The sequence below is a fragment of the Corylus avellana genome, chromosome ca4 (genome assembly GCF_901000735.1).
Source record: "Corylus avellana chromosome ca4, CavTom2PMs-1.0".
NCBI lineage: Eukaryota > Viridiplantae > Streptophyta > Magnoliopsida > Fagales > Betulaceae > Corylus > Corylus avellana.
The window spans coordinates 300,530-322,724 of NC_081544.1; the positions used below are offsets into that span (position 1 = coordinate 300,530).

General features: G+C 32.9%; 1 protein-coding gene across 1 annotated transcript; it reads left to right on the forward strand.

Annotated features, from left to right (window-relative positions):
• The first annotated feature begins 17,239 nt into the window (after nucleotides 1–17,239).
• On the forward strand, nucleotides 17,240–19,370 carry LOC132177665 (NAC domain-containing protein 35). Its single transcript, XM_059590088.1, has 3 exons — nucleotides 17,240–17,639; nucleotides 17,803–18,071; nucleotides 18,634–19,370. The coding sequence occupies exons 1-3, from the start codon at nucleotides 17,390–17,392 to the stop codon at nucleotides 19,318–19,320; spliced, it is 1,206 nt and encodes a 401-aa protein (XP_059446071.1). The 5' UTR covers nucleotides 17,240–17,389; the 3' UTR covers nucleotides 19,321–19,370.
• Nucleotides 19,371–22,195: the final 2,825 nt, after the last annotated feature.

Sequence of the window (22,195 nt, forward strand, 5' to 3'; positions counted from 1 at the left end):
TAACCTTTCAAAAACACAATTTCTTAAAAAAACAATTTTTTAAAATCAGTTTCCTACTAATTTTCTATTAATATTTTGATAATCAGAATTCAAGTTTTTTTCTTGCTATTTTTTTTTTCTTTTATACTTTTCATTAAGTACATGTTTGGTACATTTCAAAAAAGAAAAAGTTTTCTTCAACAATAATAACCTAAAAACTCAATCCCGAAAGTAATTCTTATTCTTAGCCTTTCAAAAACGCAATTTTTTTTAAAAATCAATTTTTTAAATCGTACTTATTAAAACTGCAATCTCAAACGAACTCTTAATAAGAATAATACAACTATCTCCAAACAATTATAATTGAGTATTAACTGTATTTGTAGGTTTCTTTTTCTTTTTCTTTTTCACTTTTTTCTTTGATGAAAATTGCAACTTCTGAATTTAAGATAATAGCCTATAAACTCAATCCCGAAGTAATTCTTATTCTTAACCTTTCAAAAATGCAATTTTTTAAAAAATTAATTTTTAAAATCATACTTATTAAAACTACAATCTCAAACGAACCCTTAATAAGAAGAACACAAACCGCTCCAAACAATTATAATTGAGTATTAACTGTATTTGTAGGTTTCTTTTTCTTTTTCTTTTTCACTTTTAATTTTATTTTTATTTTTTAACTTTGTTCTTTGATGAAAATTGCAACTTCTGAATTAAGATAATAAATTGGTTGGATTTTTAGTGGGCTAATGGAAGATTATAGTGTGTTTATTTGATTTTTTGTGCCAAAAAAGAAAAAAGAAAAAAAAAAGAATAGAAACTCTTTTGAACACTAAAGAGATAATGAAACATTGAACCTGAAAAAATTTATCTGATTGCGTTAAATGCAGAGTGAATATTTTGTTTTATTAAGTACTTATAAAATAAAAGATTTTGTTTATTTTTGCATTGTATTTGATTCCGTCTAGGGTTTCTATTTAATTGAAAATTTTGTTGCTTGGATTTATCTTTGTGTATCTATGTATAAATTTTTCACGTCAGTAAATTTATTATTTTTATATTTGTTTCTATTTGTATATATTGAAATATAATAGGTATCACACCAATAAGATTTTATGTTTTAATTCATTTGAATATTTTATTGGATTTTTTTTCTTTTCGTTTTTGTGATTTACTCTGATTTTCTAGCATTTTTTGAAAGTGTTGAAGATATTTTTCTAATTGCATTAAATATTGAATGAAATATGTGTTTTATTTTGTATTAAAAAGAAGAGAGAATGTTTCGTTTATTGAGTGAAGAGTTTATTTTGATTGTATCTCAAACATTGTAACGATGGAGCATACGGTTCCATCGGTTGATTTGTTTTAATGAAAAAGCAATGACTACTATTTCAAAAAAGAAGGAATGATATATATTTTTTGTAAGATTTTGTTTATTCCTTATTTATTTTTCTGAAATTTTTAGAACTTTATGGGTTTTATTTGTATTGAAATATAATAAGTATCACATCAACAATATCAGACTTTCATACTAATTTTCTATTAATATTTTGATAATCAGAATTCAAGTTTTCTTCTTGCTATTTTTTTTTTCTTTTATACTTTTCATTAAGTACATGTTTGGTACACTTCAAAAAGAAAAAAAATACATGTTCAATAATATACTGGTGTATAACATTTAGTATGTATTTTTTTTAAAAAATGCATGATAGATTGTTGCACACACCTATTTTAACTTATAATGAAAAGTAAGATGAGATGCGTTTAAATTTTTAAAATTAAATTGTAATGAAGAATCTTGCGCATTGTCCAGGTTATAAGCTGCTTTTTTTTTTTTTTTTTTTTTTTTTAGAAGAAGAAGAAGAAGAAGAAGGTTATAAGCTTGTTACAATAAAAGGCATTCATCAATTATGCTCTAGAAGAGAACTATTAACTATTGGTGTTCTGGCTTTGGCTGGGCTGCTCACGTTCGTGTGGGCCGGTTTGATAGAACATCATGACCTCTTGAAAAGCCCAATAATTAGGCTGTGCCTGTGCGGGACCTTATATTTACTTTATCAATGTACGTACGTACGTAGCAACACGGACTTAAAACATTTACAAAACATTTTTAACTTAAACACTTGTTCAAAAAAAAAAGCACATTTAAAAAAAATTAACAAACGGAACCCTTCACTTCCGAATAGAGAGACTAGTTTTGTTTTGTGAGTAGGGCCAATGTGACATAAATTCAACACAAAATTAATAAAATTTAATATATTTAGTTAAATAAATCAAATTAAGGTTAATTTATATAATATTATATTCATATGTCTATTGAAGTCAATATAAAAAAATAAAAAGCCACCCCTATTTGCGAGTTATATATGTTTTATATATATATATATATAGTCCCATCAATTATCAATATAATATATTTTAGTATAAACTTAACTATCCCTTATATATAGTCATTAAATAATGATCAATGAATGCCACCGCTAGATGCGTAGAAAAGAAATGCCACCGCTAGAACATGCAGTATCTTCTGGGTCGTCTGGCTGTCAGACTAATAGACACACAAAATTGCAAAACTTCATTCAGCTATATACGTACCAAATATGACCGACCACACAAAAAAAAAAAAGGGGGGGGCGTTGATTGATTCCACCATGATTGGACTTTCTCATCTTTCACAGCTCATCAATGCAAGCAAGCATATATGCAATTAGAAAACCAGATTCTTAAAATTACTATCCTAGCTACTTTTCTTTACCATTCTTTAGACATGTGCAGACGTATAAATGAGAGATAGAGTCATAGAGAAAGAGGAGTGAGGAGTGCATATATATAATAATTGGTAAAAATGTAGGAAGCAGTGCATTTAGGAGTGTCAGAGTTTGTAGAAAGGGCATCACGAGATGCTTGCCTGCTTAGTAATTTGGTAGGAGAGAAAAAAATAAAAAAGGTACAACCAAATTATAATAAGAGGGAGACTGAGACAGCAGAGAAAGAGGTACTTTTACTTTGGGCTCCCTCAGACACACCAACACCAACACCAACACCCACACCCACCAGAGAGCTTCCCAAGTTCTTTACCATTTAATGACTAGTCAGAGAGTCAATTTATGGTCAGGGAGTCTGGGTCATGGTCACATGGTCAGATGGTCAAATATTTATATATATATTTTTGACTCCTTTATTTATTATGGATTGGACCCGAGTAAATGGATACAAATCCAACGGTGCTGGTGGACCCTCCCATGTTTGTGCCATTGTGATGCATCCCCTGTCCAGTCCCCTTCCTTCTTCTTTGACTCCTTTATTTATTATGGATTGGACCCGAGTAAATGGATACAAATCCAACGGTGCTGGTGGACCCTCCCATGTTTGTGCCATTGTGATGCATCCCCTGTCCAGTCCCCTTCCTTCTTCTTTGACTCTTTGTCCTTATTCTATCGCAATAATACTACTTGCAATTACAACTCCTCCGATCCAAGGCTGATGATATTTGCAATTATTTCTCACATTCATTTTATTTTAAGTGATTTTTCTTACTTATATATATCATCCATCAACTTAATTATAAAAATAAATAAATATATAAATTAGGAGTCGGCAGATTATATAATTATATATATATAGAAGAGAAATGAAGGTAGTAGCTAGCTTAATTAGCTAGAAGAAGTCGAAGGAAAGACAAAGGCATATATACTGCAATTCATATGAGAATTACAAATTAAGTGGTAGTACGAGCACTGAATTCTATATATATATAACTGACAAGTCTCTTGTGTTTGGATCCGATAATTAAAGGTGGTCTGGTCTTCCTTCTTGCATGGTGGGGTTTGAATTTGATTGAGATTTCTCGAAACCATGCGATCAACTGGGGTTGCCCTAACATGCTTCACATATTAACTCCCATTATGGCTTTACCAACTTCACCGATCCTCGCATGGGCGGATACTGTACCTGCATTCAAACTTTCAACTTTCAAATGTCATATTCCACTTCGCACCTCCTCCTTTATTATTAATGTTCGCTGTGTTTGGCAAAAAGGAGTTGGATGGTACTGTAGCAGATTTGATTCATATATGAAAGAAAAAAAATAAGAATGTTTTGTATAAAAAAGTAAAAAAATTGTTATGATTTTTTTATTTGAATAGTAATAAAAACTGATTGATATGATGCAAAAAGTAAGAATGTTGAGATTGATTTTGAGAAGAATTTTTTGAGTTTTTGAGTTCGGTCCGGTCCGGCCCTTTACCAAACACAGCCATACTTACTCTCATATTGGAATTTAATCCAATTGTGATGTAAGACAACATTTAACAATATTTTCCGTGAAAATTAAAAAAATGTTAAAAATAATATTGGAGTTATGTCACTCGATCAAAATTTTATCCGTTTTCATACAATGGAAGTATAAAAGGAAATATTTGTCACGATTCCTGCTGATTATCAATTATATATATTTGATTTTCTATTTTAAATTACGATTTTATTTTATTTTATTATGACTTATTTCCTTTCCTTACTAGGATTAGATTTACTTTAATTATTTTCATTTCCTTGTTATGATTAGGTTTATTATTGCTACTAAAATTACGTTTACTTTTTCTACAAGTATTTTTCTTTTATATAAATGTAAGTTTGTTGATGTAAAAACATACTTAATTGAATTATTATCAAATCAGAGAATTTCTCATTACAAAAAAACCATATTTTCTTGACCAATAGTTTCTGACGTGTTAAGCATACTGACACGTCAGAAAATTTTTTTGACGTGTTAAGCAAATTGACACGTCAAATTTTTTTTTTCTGATGTGTCAATTTTGATGTGTGTCAAAGGTTAAAAAGGAAGGTGTCAAAACTTCCAATTTTTTAACGTGGCAGTTTCACCACGTCAATATTTATTGACGTGGCATATTTGCCCCGTCAATAAATTTATTGACATGGTCACGTCAATAAAAATATTGAAGTGGTAGTTTCACCACGTCAATAAATATTGACATAGTAAACTGCCACATCAATATCTTTATTGACGTGGCACATGGTTTGACACGTCATAAACTTGCCACATCTGTAAAATAGGTCTTTTACATTATTTTTTTTGCTCCCCCGTATATATTTTTTTTAATTATTCGGGTTTATACCCACATGTTAACCTTGCAAAGTTTATCTTAATCTTTTAAGCATACGCGCTTGTTTTATCTTTTGGCTAGAAGACGTAGCGCTTCTGATTGTTGTTATTTAGTCTTTTACTGAATCAAATTATACTTTTAAAAGCCACATATGTGTATGGGAAAATAGGTGTAGGGAAGTAGAAGTATATGTAGCATTACTCATACGGACTATATGAAATTTCTAAGCTCTACCTTCGTTACCATGGTAAAGAGAAGAAAGATTGATTCATTTTGTTGAGGTGTAACACTGCTGCTCACATGGACCGCTCTTAGAACTTGTCTTATGAGTTATGATTTCGAATGCCATAAAAGGCTTTGGCTTCCTTCATGGGCAACAATTAGTTTTCAAATAATATCGTCAAAGGTCCGATCTAACACTTGTAAATACCGACAGTTTCCAAATTTGTAGGTCCAAGTGGTCTTTTTGGTTTTTTCGATGAACAAGTGAATTTTATATCAACAAACAAACTACAAAACTCATTTTAGTAAAAACTAAAGAACAATGACACTATACAAGTATCAACCCCTACCAACCTCTCCATATATCTACCAGGCCAATACAGCCATACACAAAACACCACCCAGCAAACCAAACCAATTATAATAGAATAGCAAAATCTATACCCCAACTGCAACATAAATTTAGGTTGCCCTATGTACTACGAAATTTCCCTTTGAAAAAGACTGGAGCTTTAACTTCCCATAGAATACGTTGAATAACTTATTCCTCTATCCAAGTGGTCTTGATGCAAGACAAACACAGAAAACACAGCAAATTCGCAAGAAAGGAAATAAATTAACATACACAATTGCCATCTCACCAAAAGAACAGACTAGTCTCACCTCAAGGAAGTTTACTACAAATAAACTCTCATAATTGACTATCACTATAGTAGGAGTACATTGGTATTAATATTGTAACACACCGTTCCTATATTGGGAAGATGAGAAGAGGCCCACATAGAGTGGGTGGTTTATAAAGATAGTAATTGGTGCTAAGTCTCACATTACCTAGTTATTAGGTAAAATTGAGTTTTATAATGAATTCTAGAAAAACTTCAAATTGACTAGTCCTTTTGGGATAATAGCACGGATGTGGCTAGCACTTTTTTTCTGAGTCGTTACAAGTGGTATCAAATCCACCTAGTAATACCTACTAGAGCACTGCATGACGTGCCCTAACAAAGATGTTAGGAATTTAAGAGGAGAAGAAACCTACATAAAGTGAGTGGTTTATAAAGATAGTCATGAGTGTTAAGTCTCACATTGCACATGGCCTAATTACTAGATGAAACTAGATTTTATAATAAATTTTAGGAAAGCTTCAAATTGACTAGTTATTTTGGGGTAATAGCGTAGATCTGACTAGCGCTTTTCCCTGGGTCGTTACAAGTGGTATCAAAACCACATAGCCAGTAACGCAAGGTCATGTGGTACTAGAGCACTGCATGACGTGGTGAATTTAAGAGGGAGAATTTGTAACACCTCGGTCCCATATTGGGAAAACGAGAAGAAGCCCACACAGAGTGGGTGATTTATAAAAATAGTTATGGCCTACTTACTAAGTGAAACTGAGCTTTATAATGAATCCTAGATAAACTCCAAATTGACTAATCCTTTTAGGGTAATAGCACAGATGTGACTAACGCTTTTTTCTGGGTTAAATAAGATAAGTGTTGGGAATAATCCCAATCAACTGGCCCATCCCATAAATCATAGGACTCAGAACCAATGCCAACCCATCAAAAGAATAATGGGCTTCAACACCGAAGATCGGCCACGCAGCTAACAGTTCAATGTCCAAGTAACAAGACTCCCAGAATGGACATATCCCCGGGAGATATGAGCATTTAATGGGTTACTCCCGGGAACAGAATCATCCCAGGAGGACATAGCAATTGGTAGCCAGATTAAGTTAAACCTAGGAAGGGTACAAAAGGTGCCAAGGTATGAAGGATTCTTATCCCTTAAACCTAGGAAGGGTGAAGTTGGGTCTCAACCCCCTAAATTTCGGGATAGATCTTATCCCATGAAATTTGAATTGAATCAGATACTTACTCTAAGCTGAACTAGAGTACGTAAGATCTCAATCCGAGTCCAATTAGAATTCCTTGAGTACTTCTCAGCCTATAAACAATGGGTCATGGTCCATACACAATCACAACATCAAAGACATACAAATCACATTAATAATCACAAAGAAATTTCTAGGAACTCGAAGAAATTTTGGATTAGATCAAAACCCCAATCCAAATGGGTTAGGTCTCAAAGTGTTGAAATTGAATCCATCCTATTCTACAAATCATTCTATAGTATCTAGGTGTACTGAATCTAATAAGAAATCAAAGAGTCGCAAAACCCCAAATTTCAAAACCTATAGCGTAGGATTTCAAAGGAGTAATTGGTTTAGATTGAGTACCTTGATAATCTTCAAATTTGTGTGAGTTGTAGTGAGATTTGGCCGAAAATCCAAATGGGAGAGAAAATGTTGAGGGAAAATGCTTTTTAAAATGAATTTGGGCGTTTTAAAAATCGGACTTATTGCATTTTTGGTATAATCGAACGTTTGTTTGTTGTACCAATTGTTCGTCATCGAATGATCGTTACCTTAACCGAATGTTTTGCTACCCGATGGAAGCACTATTTTTTAAAAAAAAAAAAAAAAGAAAAAACTTCAACTTTGATAGATTTCTTTAAATTCCTTAATTTTCAAAAAGAGGAATCTTATTTTAGAAAATAAAATTCTTAAAGTTAAACAAGACCTTTGAAATTTAAACAAAAACAATAAACACGTTTTAGCTAATTAAATCAAGTTGCCCCTTCCAAAACAGTGCTACCACTACTCAAAGAGTAACCCCTTTCATCCGAAACCAAATAAATGAAGAATCTGAAATTGCTGTCACGGTCCTTCATCCCATGTTGCCACTGGTGGATTTTAGTTTGGGGCGTACGGTCCACATCGTGCTGGCCAGTCTCAAGATCATACAGATACAGGTATTTAGATCCTCTCTGGTGTACATGGACTAGTTCATCTCCGGTTAATGTGTCCAGATAGTCTAAAGGTATAATTACAATCATAAACGTGAAAAGGCCTTATCATTGATATTGGTGTAAGAATATATTTTAGGCTCCAGTTGCATGTTAACGTTTTTTTTTATTTTTTTATTTTCTCTTCTTAAAATAATAATAACAAACAATATATAAAACACTCATAAAAACATAAAAGCAGTTTTCACCTTCATTTCACATTACAATACCTAAGATCTTCACTTTCAATTCGATCGAGTAGTTTTTCTTCATCATTGTGCATGCCTTTGTTCAAACAGTGTATATAGACTCTATATATATAGATTATAACTCAAAATTCCTTTACTCCAAATTAAAAAGAAAAAAAAAAAAAAAACCCAAATCATTCAATCGTGATGCTGACGAAATGCAAACAAGCGTCATCCTAAAAAAGGTGCATCATGCATGGCACTATCATAGTCATATAAATATTTAGGGTGGAATTGTAGAAGGTATGATTGACATAGTTTGGGGTTAGATTCATCTCACTCCTCACTCCACCATACATATATTATATATAATTAATATTATACGTACGTACCCTTAATTCATGAAAAGAGAGGGTTTGTATTTTTTCGTAGGAAGGGGTTAAAAAAGGCAGCAGGGTGGCCGGGTTCGGTTGGAACAAGGCTAAGAACAACGACAAATCTTGTGTCCTTTTTATACAACTGGATTGGTTGGACGGTGAAAACGTAGCCACATATTAGACACGTATATATATATGGTCGGTGATTGGCCGAACCCCAACACACTTTTGTGGGTCCATTCCATACATTCATGCAACTATTCACCATCTCGACCCATCCATCCATCTCTTCTGGATATATCATCATATATATATATATATACGCAATTAATTTTGTGATATTAATTACACTCAATTCTTTCTACCTCTCTCTCTCTCTCTCTCTCTCACACAAGACATATATGTAGATAGATATATAGTCACATGTATCCATGCAAGATGGGGGAGGGTTGACGACCGCCAAAATGGTCCAAGCCACGGGATCCTTGTGGGTGTGTATGGAGGGATTAATAATGCACCCTCAACTAACCTCGATGTGGGGTCCATATATATCTTGCTAGGATGGCCCCATTTCTGATATATATGCCGCTAGCTAGCGCAGGCCTATATCTGAAAGATAGCCACCACCACCTCTTCTTCTATATTCTCCTTACAATTAATTATATGGCACTCCTATATATCACCCTCTTTTTTCCCTTCTTCAAATTAGATATTTTTAGCAGATGACGAGGTTGCTCTCATACTCTCATGCAATTGCAATTCCATCCATCCCACAAAAACCCTAGATAGCTCACTAATTATATTTACCGTTTATGTCTTCACCTAATATATATATATATTTTCATTTCTAGCTATCGTGCTCTTTAGCTCTCCTCTTCATTCAAATATATATGAAATTTAAAAAACTAAAATATGAAAGAGAAAGAAAAAGAGAGACTAGAAACGAAAAGAGAGGTATGGATTACATCTTGTATATTCACTGTATCAAACAATATTACATAACTCTCTATTTATAAAGACAATAAATAGTGACAAAGAAACTGTAAAATAGACTTAAACTAATTAAGGAATAGAATAAATCTTACAAAGAAATATAATAACCGAAAATAAAAATATTCTAACATAAAGATAAATAACTTGTTGAAAAATATTAATAAACCTAATTTAGAAAATATAAAATATTCCAACACTCATCATTCTTAAACCAAATGGTTTTTTGAACTACTGAAGTCATTTTTTATCTCACCCTTTTAACTAGGGTAAATATAAAATTAAGATGTTACACATCATTCTCTTAATTGTTTTTCAATTAAACATTGGATTTGTGAGACCCACAAAACTAATGATAGATTTATACATCTACAGCATGAAGATGGGTGAAAGATAAGATAGAGCTGCTAACGTACAACAAATCCAAAGATTAAGTGAAATGAAAAATTCAAAAAAAAAAAAACTTAAGGAGTTAAAAACTGAATTTAGAAACTTAATTAGTAAATTAAAATGATGCAATTACTCAAAGAATAAATTATATTTACCATTCCTTCTACTTGTCTAAGCTTTATTATTTTTTGCGATCAAAAAGCTAACACACTCATATTCTCACACTCTTAAGTACACACTTTTTGACTTGACACTGAAAAATTAGTATTAAATTTTGGATTCAATGGTAATTTTTACTATAGAGTGCACTTAAAAATGTGACAATGTGAGTGTGTAGCTCTTTTCTTTTCTTTTTAAGAAACAAGGGAGCCGACCCAAATTCTTTTTGTTCCTTTTATACCGGTACGTATCATCATTAAGAACAAAAATTAGCTACAAACTGATTTGTAGTAATTAGTTGGAAAAATTACAGTTTACTCCCTAAAGTTGACAACGTTTTTCAATTCGAACACCAAAGTTTCAATTTTTGCAATCCACCCCCACAAAGTTTCAATATTTTTTCAATTCGACCAATATTATCCCAAAATTCTCATATTGTCCCTAATTTTTATTTTTTATGAAAAAAAAAAAATGGCCAGATAGGCAAAAGGGTGGCTATAGCCTTCCCGAATTTTTTTTTTTTTTTTTAAATTTTTTATAAAATTAAAAATTATGAGCAATATGAAAAGTTTTGGATACAATTGGTCAAATTGCAAAAATTTGAAACTTTGGTGGGGTAGATTACAAAAATTGAAACTTTGGTGTTCGAATTGAAAATCGCTGTCAACTTTGGGGGGAGGGGGGATAAATTGTAATTTTTCCTAATTAGTTACAAACCAATCTAATAGATTGCCAAGTGTCCTTAATTAAAGCATATGAAAAGCACAATTTTTTTTTTTTATTATTAATGCTATTAAAAAAAAGCATGTGAGAATACATGCTATTTAAAAAAACATATTATTTTCTCATGTTAAGGGACGCTTGACAATTTATTAAATTGATTTATAGCTTATTTATGTCCTCCAATTACATTAAACTTTGTGCTCGTCACAATTTAAAGTTTAAAACCGAGGCCACAGTAAATCATTTTTTGATCCGAGTTGAAATATTTCCTTCATTATCTTTAGGGTAAAGTCCTCTTAACTCCTTCAAACTACCACCCTAATGACAATCTACCTCACAAACTATCAATTGCAACAATTTACCCTCCAAACTACCAAAACAATGACAATGTACCCCCATTTTTTTTAAAATGATAAAATTACCCTTGCTAAAATAAAAACAAAAATACTAAAATTTAAATTTTTTTTTTCAAAATTTTAAGGGCATTTTTGTCTTATTGAAAATTTTATAGGGATAATTTCATTATTTTGCTAGCATTGGGGGGTACATTGTCATTGTTTTGGTAATTTTGATGGTAAATTGTCGTAAGGCATGTAAGCCAAATCCTTGTCGTAATTGATAATTTTGAAAATAAATTATCACTGAGATGATAGTTTGAGAGAATTAAAGTGGACTTTACTCTTATCTTTATTATTAACTTCTTTCTTATTGTTTTTATCGATAATTCCAGGAGCTAGTCCCTTGGTCATTTCTCTCGTCGATGCTGCCAGCTCACTGCAATAAAGGCAATCAAATATAGGGCTTGATTAACTGAATCTAGTAGTTAAGTAACACCATAATCGAGGAGTCCTGAATAAATATATATTATATAAAAAAAAAATACATAATACTAATTCAACTTCATTCCTTCCAAATTAAGAAAATATATATTGTACATTTCTACACGAAATTAATACTTATGCAATATCACTATCAACTTCATTAAGAAAATTCCTAGCTAGCTAGAACGAAATTTATATTGACTAACTAGTTGGCCCAGCTCCACGATTTCACGAAATATATATATATATATATATATATATATATATATATATATATATATATATTTGACATGTCCACTACACAAGGAAAGTGGGAGGAAAATTCGAACTAGTAACCTTCGGTTGATGAGGCGTGGTGCACAGCCGATTGAACTACTCATTAAGAACCTAAAAAAAAAAAACAATTTAACTTGAAGCCATGAGCTACAAAGTATGGATTATGTTTGATCCTGATACTTTTCATATTTTTGTATATATATTTTAAATGAGTGGTTAATTACAGTAATATGATAATAAATTAATACTGCTAGTAGATGCTAGAGAAAGAAATTCTCAGTGTAAATGTTACAGATTTTTATTTTATTTTTTGACATATCTACACTAGGGGAAGGAGGGATTCGAACTAGTGACCTCCGCTTCATGAAGTGTGGTCAACAACCGATTGAACTACCCACCCATTGGAGACAAATGTTACAGATTTACCAAATCCCATAATGACTCGTCCTGATCTCATGATTATGTGTTTGTGATCTTCATGAGTTGTTTGATTAACGTTTACTTCTCACACAAATCCAAAGATTACCAGTTGTCATATATGGATAAACTTTCAAGTGCTTCCGTCCATCATGCAGTCAATCCATCTGCTGCACTATTCGGATATTTGATATCACAAGATCAGGAAAAGGCTAGTATATAGTAAGAAAATATGAGCTAGGTCAATGGTTGCTTCAAGAGACACTTCGCAACCTTTTCATCAGTGAAGACAACCTTTTTTTTTTTTTTTTCTTTTTTTTTTTTGGTTCTTTTGGATGAATAAGACAACTTTTCATACGTGTATAGAAGAATATTGTAAAATCTGGGAGGCGCGCGAAGTGGTCGGTCCAATTTGAAAATGATGGGCATGCATTCAGACTATATATGTGATTTCCATTACATGAATGAAGATATATATATATATATATATATATAAACATAAAAGTCAAAATATCTATTGGGCTAATAATGTATATTATATTGAAAGTGGGTGAAAATTATATGCCTAACTTTCATCATTCTTGTTAAAGTACATCACCTAACTGTAATTTGGTAGCCAATGATATCACCAAATCTTATTAATTAGCAATAGACTCTAGCGAGTTGGAAGGATATATAGCACTCATATGACTCTCACTCAACTGACTTTATATATATTTAGGTTTCCAGACTTGTCTCTCTCTTTCTCTCTTCTTTTACGTGTGTGTATATATATTTATTATAATAAGAGTAATGGTGAGAGTAGGGATGTCATTATCATTGAAAATTCCATCTCCCGGCCTCTCTATATATCTACTCGTCTATATATATGTATACACGCAGCCTCTTCCGTGTAGAAAAAAGCAGCCTCCCACAATGCAAGAGTCAAGAGATGTTTCTGGAAGGCATTCTTTTCTTTGCACCCATTTGAGACTTGCAAAGAAAAGGACGAAACAAAACGAGTCATTTCCAAAGATGGATGGAGATATAAGCAATTAAGCCCTCTTGCTAACATCCATATTACTCAAACATTAACAACTTTTGAGAGAGAGAGAGAGAGAGAGAGAGAGAGAGAAGTTGAACTTCAATTCCCTCCTCAGCCTCAGAGTCAGGACCCATATATTTAGCTAGTCCTCTAATGAGACACGGTTTGGCTTTTACATAAGAGAGCAAAAAAACTTTTATCAAACTTGGACGGGTTCAACGATCAATTTGAGTACGCGTGTATATATGGATGGTGTGCGCGTGCGTCGACTGATCTATATAGATAGAAAGAGATCGATGATAGGATTAGAGAAACTTTCCATCCAAGTGGCCATTTCAATAAATGCTAAAAGCTCTCATCAATAAGACTCGATCTCCCAGTACGTACCACTCGTATATATACTAACCAAATTAAAACTCATAATATATAATTTTCTCCAAAATGGTTAAAATAGTTATTTAGTAAATTGCTATATAATTTAGTAATATTATAATAAAATTTAATAAAAAGAAAAATAAGAATTGATTTACAAAAAATTATTTTCCCACGTCATCTAAATTATATAACAATTGTAAATGAGTGATCTACTGGCATGTATATATATGACAATGATATGAAAGAGAATAAAAACAAAAGAAGAAGACCTTGCATGTAATTTTGTCATCATCGGGGCAAGTTGTCACGGGTTTCTCTTGACTCATCCACCACCCACTCCCCCACATATTTGATGTATATATATATATATATATGATATATCCACCGCCCCTACTCATATATATATATGCACGTTTGCTCCCTCCAAGCCCCACAGTACCGTCGCCAGCTGATCCGCCACCTCCCCTACCAATTTCTCTTAAACTTTAAAAATTTCTAATATATATATATCGAGTTCTTTTAATTTATCAGTTCCTTTCAATTAAGTACCCTACTGTTACAATTTATGTTAACTTAATTAGACAAACTAACATGTAAAATGTTTGTTATACTCCTATAAAATTTATAAAAATAAAAATGTGCATTTATATTTATATTTAAAAATAAATAAATAAATAATAAAAAGTTCAGAAAAAAAATTAAGACAAATAAAGAGAATGTTTTGGTTATTTTGGCTTCCTCTATTAGGATTTAATAAAAAAAAAATTAAAATAGGGAATAATTGAAATTGGCTGATAAATAAAAATTCTACATTGTAAATTTTTTAAATTTAGAAGAAAAATTGCAAATGGTGTGGTAGTTGATCATGTGTACGTGTGAAACTCCAATTGAAATATTTTCCCAAGTAGATCATTTGATGGATCCAGATAACCCAAAACATTAATCATTACGGATTGGATGGCTATTTAGATTCTCTCAACCCTCATATAAATAAATAAAGAAGGTGCCTGCATGAGGCCTAGAGTAGTACTTAAGGGTGGGCTACGAAAGGCAGTGGCACCAAAGCGGACGTGTAATAACAATTCTTCATATTAATTAGCTGTATAATATGATAAAAATTAATTGTATACAAATGTGTACAATTAATTCCGCTTCTATAAACTTTACGACTACTCACTTTATTGAAGATTTGACTTTATAAACGTTTTAAGATTGTTTACTAAATACACACACACATATATATATATATATATATATATATATATGGGTGCCTTTCTTAGATTATATATATATATATATATGCGGGTATGTCCTGCATCAAAGTAATTTCATTCAATATATTATATATAATGCGCGCAAAACATATTGGAATGATTTGATTTTTATGTTTTTAGAAGGGATATATAGTGAAATATAATTCCATAGTGCATTACAGGATCGATGATGGGATTTTCAAGATTGAAGACGCCCCGCCGGGGGTATTCATATATAGTTGTATACATTAATCATATATAGTTGTATACATTAATCCTCAAAAAGCTACTTTTTTCTAGTTAGTCTAAATTGGTGACCACAAGGAGCACTAGCCCATGTCCCCCACATAGCACTGCTGATGCAACCATAATCAACATTCTTGCAGCAAAGTCAACCCAAAGCGTCGTCAGTATTTGTCATATATAGCTAGTATATATTTATATATATGATCATCAGAGAGTATATATAATGGAGTATATATACACCATTTTCAAATATAGTTACTACAAGCTCACACTGGTATATATACGTGCATGCAAGCGAGACACAGAGATTGAGAGAGAGAGAGAGAGAGAGAGAGATCGATTTCAAAAACAACACCTAAAAACTAAAAGCAATATAATAGCTAGCTAGTGATCGTATGCATGTCAACAGAATGTGCTTTGTATTAAATACATATTAATTATATATATGTACGTATATACTACCTACTTGAAGAATTTAAATGAATTCCCTAATTAATCCTATCAATGCATAAGTCATACAGCTAATGTAAGGTGCAAGTATGGGTGGTCCATCCATTAGCTAGGGGAGGATGACAAAAAAAAAAAGAAAAAAACTTTAATATTGCGAATTCGCAAACTTTTTTATTTTTATTTTTTAGGAATCATAACCTAAAAAATATTGCGAATTCGCAAGGGTTTTGAAATCATAACCTCGAATTATCAAAATTTGCAATATCAATATACATCCAAAGTTTCAACTCCTTTTAATTTCACTCACCTGTTAAGATTTTCTATTAAATCTTAATGGAAGATGCCAAAATAATCAAAATACCCCCATTTTTAATTTTTATTTTATTTTATTTTATTTTTTTTAAAAAAAGGATTTGCTGGTGAACCACGGCTTGAAAAATAAAATACCCACACTGACGTTTAAGTTTTTTTTTTTTTTAAATAATAATAATAATTAGGGGTAAATTTAGATTTTACAAATTTTACAAGGGTATAAGAGAGACATTTCATCTCTTAATGTTTGATTTAACCCTAAACTATAACCGTAAAGGTGAAATAAAAAGGGGCTAAAACTTGGGATATTACCAATGTAGCAAATTTTGATAATTCAAGGTTATATAAAAATTAAAAAAAAAAAAAAACGACAATGGCCCCCAGGAATTTACAATGCTATATATATATGATCAAGTTAGGAACGAGGGATATTAATTAATACACCAAACCCTCCATATCAACTCTGAAGTTAAAAAAGTAAATAAATAAATAAATGTGGATGATATCTCTTACCCTAAAAACATCATGTGATAAACCCCATACATGAGCTTTGGAATCATCAATTTTTTATTTTTTTATTGAGATGGCATATATATAAGACCATTAATAAAATGCATGTGGTACATTCATGGTGTTGAACATATACATGAAGAATATTGTTGTCCCAAGATACAGGATTTATATTAGGTGACAAAGGCAATATTAATTAATTCGTATAATTGATAATAATAATTTGGTGTGTAAGGTAGAATAAATAAAATTTATATATTTTCATTAAATGAGATAGATAAAAGTGCGATTTATCATTTTTTTTTTTTTTTTTTTTTTTTTTGTGGCATCGGAAATTAAATAAGTTTGAATTTTTATGGTGGAAGAAAGGTCCAAGGGCACCGCTGAGGGCTGTGTGGCCACCCTGTCGTATTTGTGAGATGTCATTTTCTCATCTTAAAAGACACCTCTTCCCCTGTAGGGCCTGAAAGCTATGTAGATCTTTCTATTAACTCCCCTCTCCATTCTTCTTCTTCCCTCTGAGTCTCCCTCCGACTGTAGAGAGAGAGAGAGAGAGAGAGAGAGAGAAGAAATTTTTAAGTATTTGGAAAGGTACGACATTTTTACCATCTCTTATCTTTGGCCACCACTTGCACCACTCAAATCGTACGGTACTATTTCTCCATCTCATGGTGTATAAATAAAGAGGGGATTTGAGAAGATAGTTTATGGCAATTACAACAATAAGCTCATCAAACAATATGAGCCACGACGAAAGCAGCAACAACAACAACAACAAGCCGGCGGTAGTTGATGATGATCACGAGCATGATATGGTGATGCCCGGGTTTCGCTTCCACCCGACCGAAGAAGAGCTGGTGGAGTTCTACCTTCGCCGTAAGGTAGAGGGAAAGCGATTCAACGTTGAACTCATCACTTTTCTGGATCTTTATCGCTATGACCCTTGGGAGCTTCCTGGTACCTCTTTCTCAAGGATATCCTATACCTAGCTTCCACTACTATATATATATATATATACTAGGAGCATGCCAAAATTTGTATTAATTTATTCCATCCATCTCTACTTACGCTTACTAATTACTATATATATGTATATATTGTTTGTGTATGTGTTAATTAGCCTTGGCAGCAATTGGAGAGAAGGAATGGTTCTTCTATGTGCCTAGAGACCGCAAGTATCGAAACGGGGATCGACCCAACCGTGTTACAACTTCCGGCTATTGGAAGGCAACCGGAGCTGACAGGATGATCCGGACTGAGAACTTCCGCTCAATTGGGCTCAAGAAAACCCTAGTTTTCTACTCTGGCAAAGCTCCCAAGGGCATCCGTACCAGTTGGATCATGAACGAGTATCGCTTGCCACATCATGAAACTGAACGCTATCAGAAGGTATATATATAATTTAACTTAATTAATTGCTATCTCTATCTATCTATCTATCTCACTTGCTCATGACCTGCATGAATCGATGATGATGATGATGATCAACCTCTCTCTCTCTCTCTCTCTCTATATATATATATATATATATATATAAAAGAATATATAATAGCAGCCTTGAAAGAAATCCTATATATATATCCTGTTATTTTGTCTCCTCATGACTAACCCTAGTTCCTAGGGCCTCCAATACACCTTGAATTGGAGCACAATCTCTTGTTTTTTCAACAATTTCTTGTATATACAACACGCTGCAAGGTGCGCATGCACAGGAAAAAAACAAAACCATACAGATGAGAGACTGGCAGAAACGCTACTGACAATAATCTTGGTTTCAAATTTCTCATTATTTAATGATTTGATGTTTAATATGTACAAAGGATCGATACTCCATTTTTCTCATAACTAATTACTACACAGTTGGTGCATATATATGAATGAAATTGAGTCAGAAAAGGTCATCACAAACTTTTCTCCTTCCTTGCTTGCTTCCAAAATTTTATTGTTTCAGGCAGAAATATCACTCTGCCGCGTATACAAGAGACCCGGAGTTGAAGACCACCCTTCTCTCCCTCGTTCTCTTCCATCAAGGGCATCATCATCATCATCATCTAGAGTGGCTCAGTCGTCGGGTAGAAAGGCGCAGCCTGATCAGACGTCGACGGTTCACAATTCCATGGGAAACTTGCAAGCTTTTGGAGGACAATTATCACAGCAAATTGAGGTTGAAAAAATGAACGAAACAGATGGGAGCAGTAATTCAGATGTGACGACAGCTCTTGGGCTTTCCAAGCACAATTCATTCCAATCTCCAATGGAGGAGGAGGAAGCTGCAGGAATAATGCTGATGCACCACTCAAAGCAACCAATCTTCACACCCGGCTCTTCTACTTCTGTGCCATCTAGTCACGTTGTGGATGATCTTCATAGACTAGTGAATTACCAACAAGCTCACGCTTCAATTATGAGTCAGCAACAACACTATTACAATGCTCATCATCATCATCATCATCATCACCCCACCCAATTCTCAGGCTTGCCAGTGCCAGTGCCATCACATTCACATTCACAATCACAACAACCACTTCCCCTCAGCACACTCCCCAACGTGCTTCCAACCGCCTTCTCCGATAGACTTTGGGACTGGAATCCGATCCCTGAGGCGGCAAACCGAGACTACACCAATCCCTTCAAGTAATCAAAGCTAGCACATAGATAATACTATATATACACTTGATGTTAATTTTAGTGATTTATCTAAGTTCTATTAATGTTGTTAATTAATTAACTTTCAGAATATTTCATGACCTATAATATTGATAGATAATGATTTGTCGCTATCTTAATTAGGGTTTTTGTGATGCCCTTTCTTGTGTTTCAACAAGAAAGGTGTTGGTGCTTAATTACTTTATTCAAATTAATTAACTTGTGCATGTTGTCTGTCTTGCATTTGTAAAAACTTTCAACAATATTGAGAGTTTCAAAAATAGATTAATTAGTGCATGCCTAAATTCAGGTTAGTCTTCCAGATCCAATATATATATATATATATGGAGCTTAGTTTTCAACTTCACAACTTATTTTCGCCGCTGATGTTTTAGGCCTTAATTAAGTAGCCTCAAAAATGGAATCTCTCTCTCTCTCTCTCACACACACACACACACAAATTGTTCAGTACTTTAAAACCCTAAGGATGGATGATGATGGCATGATTGATATGCACATATATTGATCATCACCATGGGTAGATGGACAAAGGTATCTTGGAGAATATTGCAGGAGTTGGACCAATAATTGCAGAAGCCAACGTTGAGAAAGGGAGAGAGGAAAAAAACTGTCCTATTTTGCTTATTTGGTTGCTTATTTTGTCTTTGTTTGTGGATGCATGTTTTACATAATGGTGAACTGCCTCTAAACCAGACAAGTTTAGAGGGGCCAGATGTAGCTATATACATATGAGGTATATATTTCTAGATCGAACCAGCTTAATTCCAATATTCTTCAGTTCCAGTTTCACCGTGGACTAGCTAGCTTAATTAATTGAATTCCTGTGGAAATAAACCATTGGATCTCCCTCTCTCTCTCTCTATCTCTCTCTCTCACACACACACACACAATTAACTGACAAGTGTAAGCATGTAGGGTATATAGGACATACGTACGTAGATAGGTGTGAATCGATAGTAGTTTGCAATAATGATCAGTACTGCGCGCAGTCTGCAAGTCAAGGAAAGCACATGTGCACACTTTGCGGGCGTGCGTGCGTGATATGGGTTTGCTAATTGCGCGCTGTAGAGAGGTCCATATATATGTATCCCATTGTCTGCATGTTATCTCTATATATGCGCAGTGCGCACTAGTGTGGTTTTATGACCTAGCTAATAATACTTACTGCCTCCCCACCCTTTTATCAATTCTTTACCAGATTTAACTCGCGCTTATATATATTCACATTCCAAAAAGGAATGCTTATAGCTATATATAGTACCCCTATAGCTCTAGCCACATATATGCCAACGACTTTGCTTGGAGTATATATATATTTAGACTTTAGCTAGCTAGGTTGGGGAATGACCTAAAACACTACTGGTACTGCACCTATCTATCATCAACAATTTCATTTTATTCACTTTTCCTTTTCATATTTCATAAATTAATCATCATCCCATGCATCATATATATGCAGTTTATTTAAGTACTTCATCTCAGGGAATATTCTTGATGGATATATGTTTATGAAGCACCCAACAATAATGGGCTAGGATGTTCATATTAGTCTTCAAGGGAATAAAGAAAAGAAAAGTATATTATTGTAGATCATGAGACTTGTTATTCCTTCATATATATATATATATCTTTTATTCATCTCTTTTTTCAATTCATTATTTTTCATGTAGGTCCTATTGATCCAATGGTGAATTTGAAAAAATATAGATAGAAATGGATAGGAGATGGAAAAATAGCATTTCTCATTGTAAATTGTTTAAAGTATATACTATATTGATTATATTATTACATTTATTTTTTCCTATTAGTTTAAGCTTTTAGGATAATTAAGTAATCATTTAACATAATATCAAAGTAGAAGTTCTGAGTTCAAACCCTATTTCTGTTATTAACCCCCCATTTTAATTAAATATTTTATGTGTTATGTCTTACTTATTAATTAAATGATTAAATTTATCATATCCTATTAGTTTAAACTTAATTTTGAAATAAATAGTTATATAATGGAATAGTCATAATTTTTTTTTTTTTTGGTAACAAATCGAAATCCATTAAAGCATAAGAAAGTTACAGGACATATAAACCCAATATAAACAGACTATAAACTCATCAAAGCAGGTGAAGATGGAAGTTATCTGCAAATGCAGCCCTAGAAATCTATGCCGCGGCGCAATTTGATGGATACTACCATCGGAAGTATTAATACTCCTATAAAGCATCTAAGCAGACTTTCAAAAAAGCCATGGAGATTTAGATGCACAATAACCGTGGAAAAAAGGTTTCCAAAAGGAAACCAAAAAGAAAAGAAAAAAACCACTTCACTTACGAAGAGTCTAAAATCTAACCAGATCGGGTTTACCAAAAAGTAACACAAACATGTTACAAAAAATAACCACAACAACATTACAGAATAAAAAGGCAAACTAAAAAGCAGATAAAAATGTCCAAAAAACAGCAACAATGGAGTAGTCGATGACGCACAGGCCCACAAGCCGGAAAGGAAACCAAAAGATTAGCGTATAAGGTTGATGGAGGTAGAGTGGTGAGTGGGGGACACGCACCCGCGAGTAAGATCTACTCGTAGGCGCGAACACACATTAACGCGTGGTGGTCAGATTGGTGGATTGTTGGTGGTAGATGATGGCGGAGACGCCTGGAACCCAATTGGATGGCTCTTGTGCACCTAAGATTTCCTGAAAACAAGAGAACAAATTTTGAAAAAAACAAAAAAAAAACCATATCCAAAGCTTTCAAAAAAGACGCGAAACCCAAACTTGGAGCTACTAGTGATGGAGGTGGTTGGAGGTTTGGGGGAGGGGGAGGATGGGCCGTTACAATTTTTGGAC

Coding starts and splice junctions, on each gene's coding strand:
- LOC132177665 (XM_059590088.1), top strand. CDS start 17,390: ATGGCAATTACAACAATAAGCTCATCAAACAATATGAGCCACGACGAA. Junction 17,640..17,802: donor TGACCCTTGGGAGCTTCCTG/GTACCTCTTTCT, acceptor TGTGTTAATTAG/CCTTGGCAGCAATTGGAGAG. Junction 18,072..18,633: donor AAACTGAACGCTATCAGAAG/GTATATATATAA, acceptor TTATTGTTTCAG/GCAGAAATATCACTCTGCCG.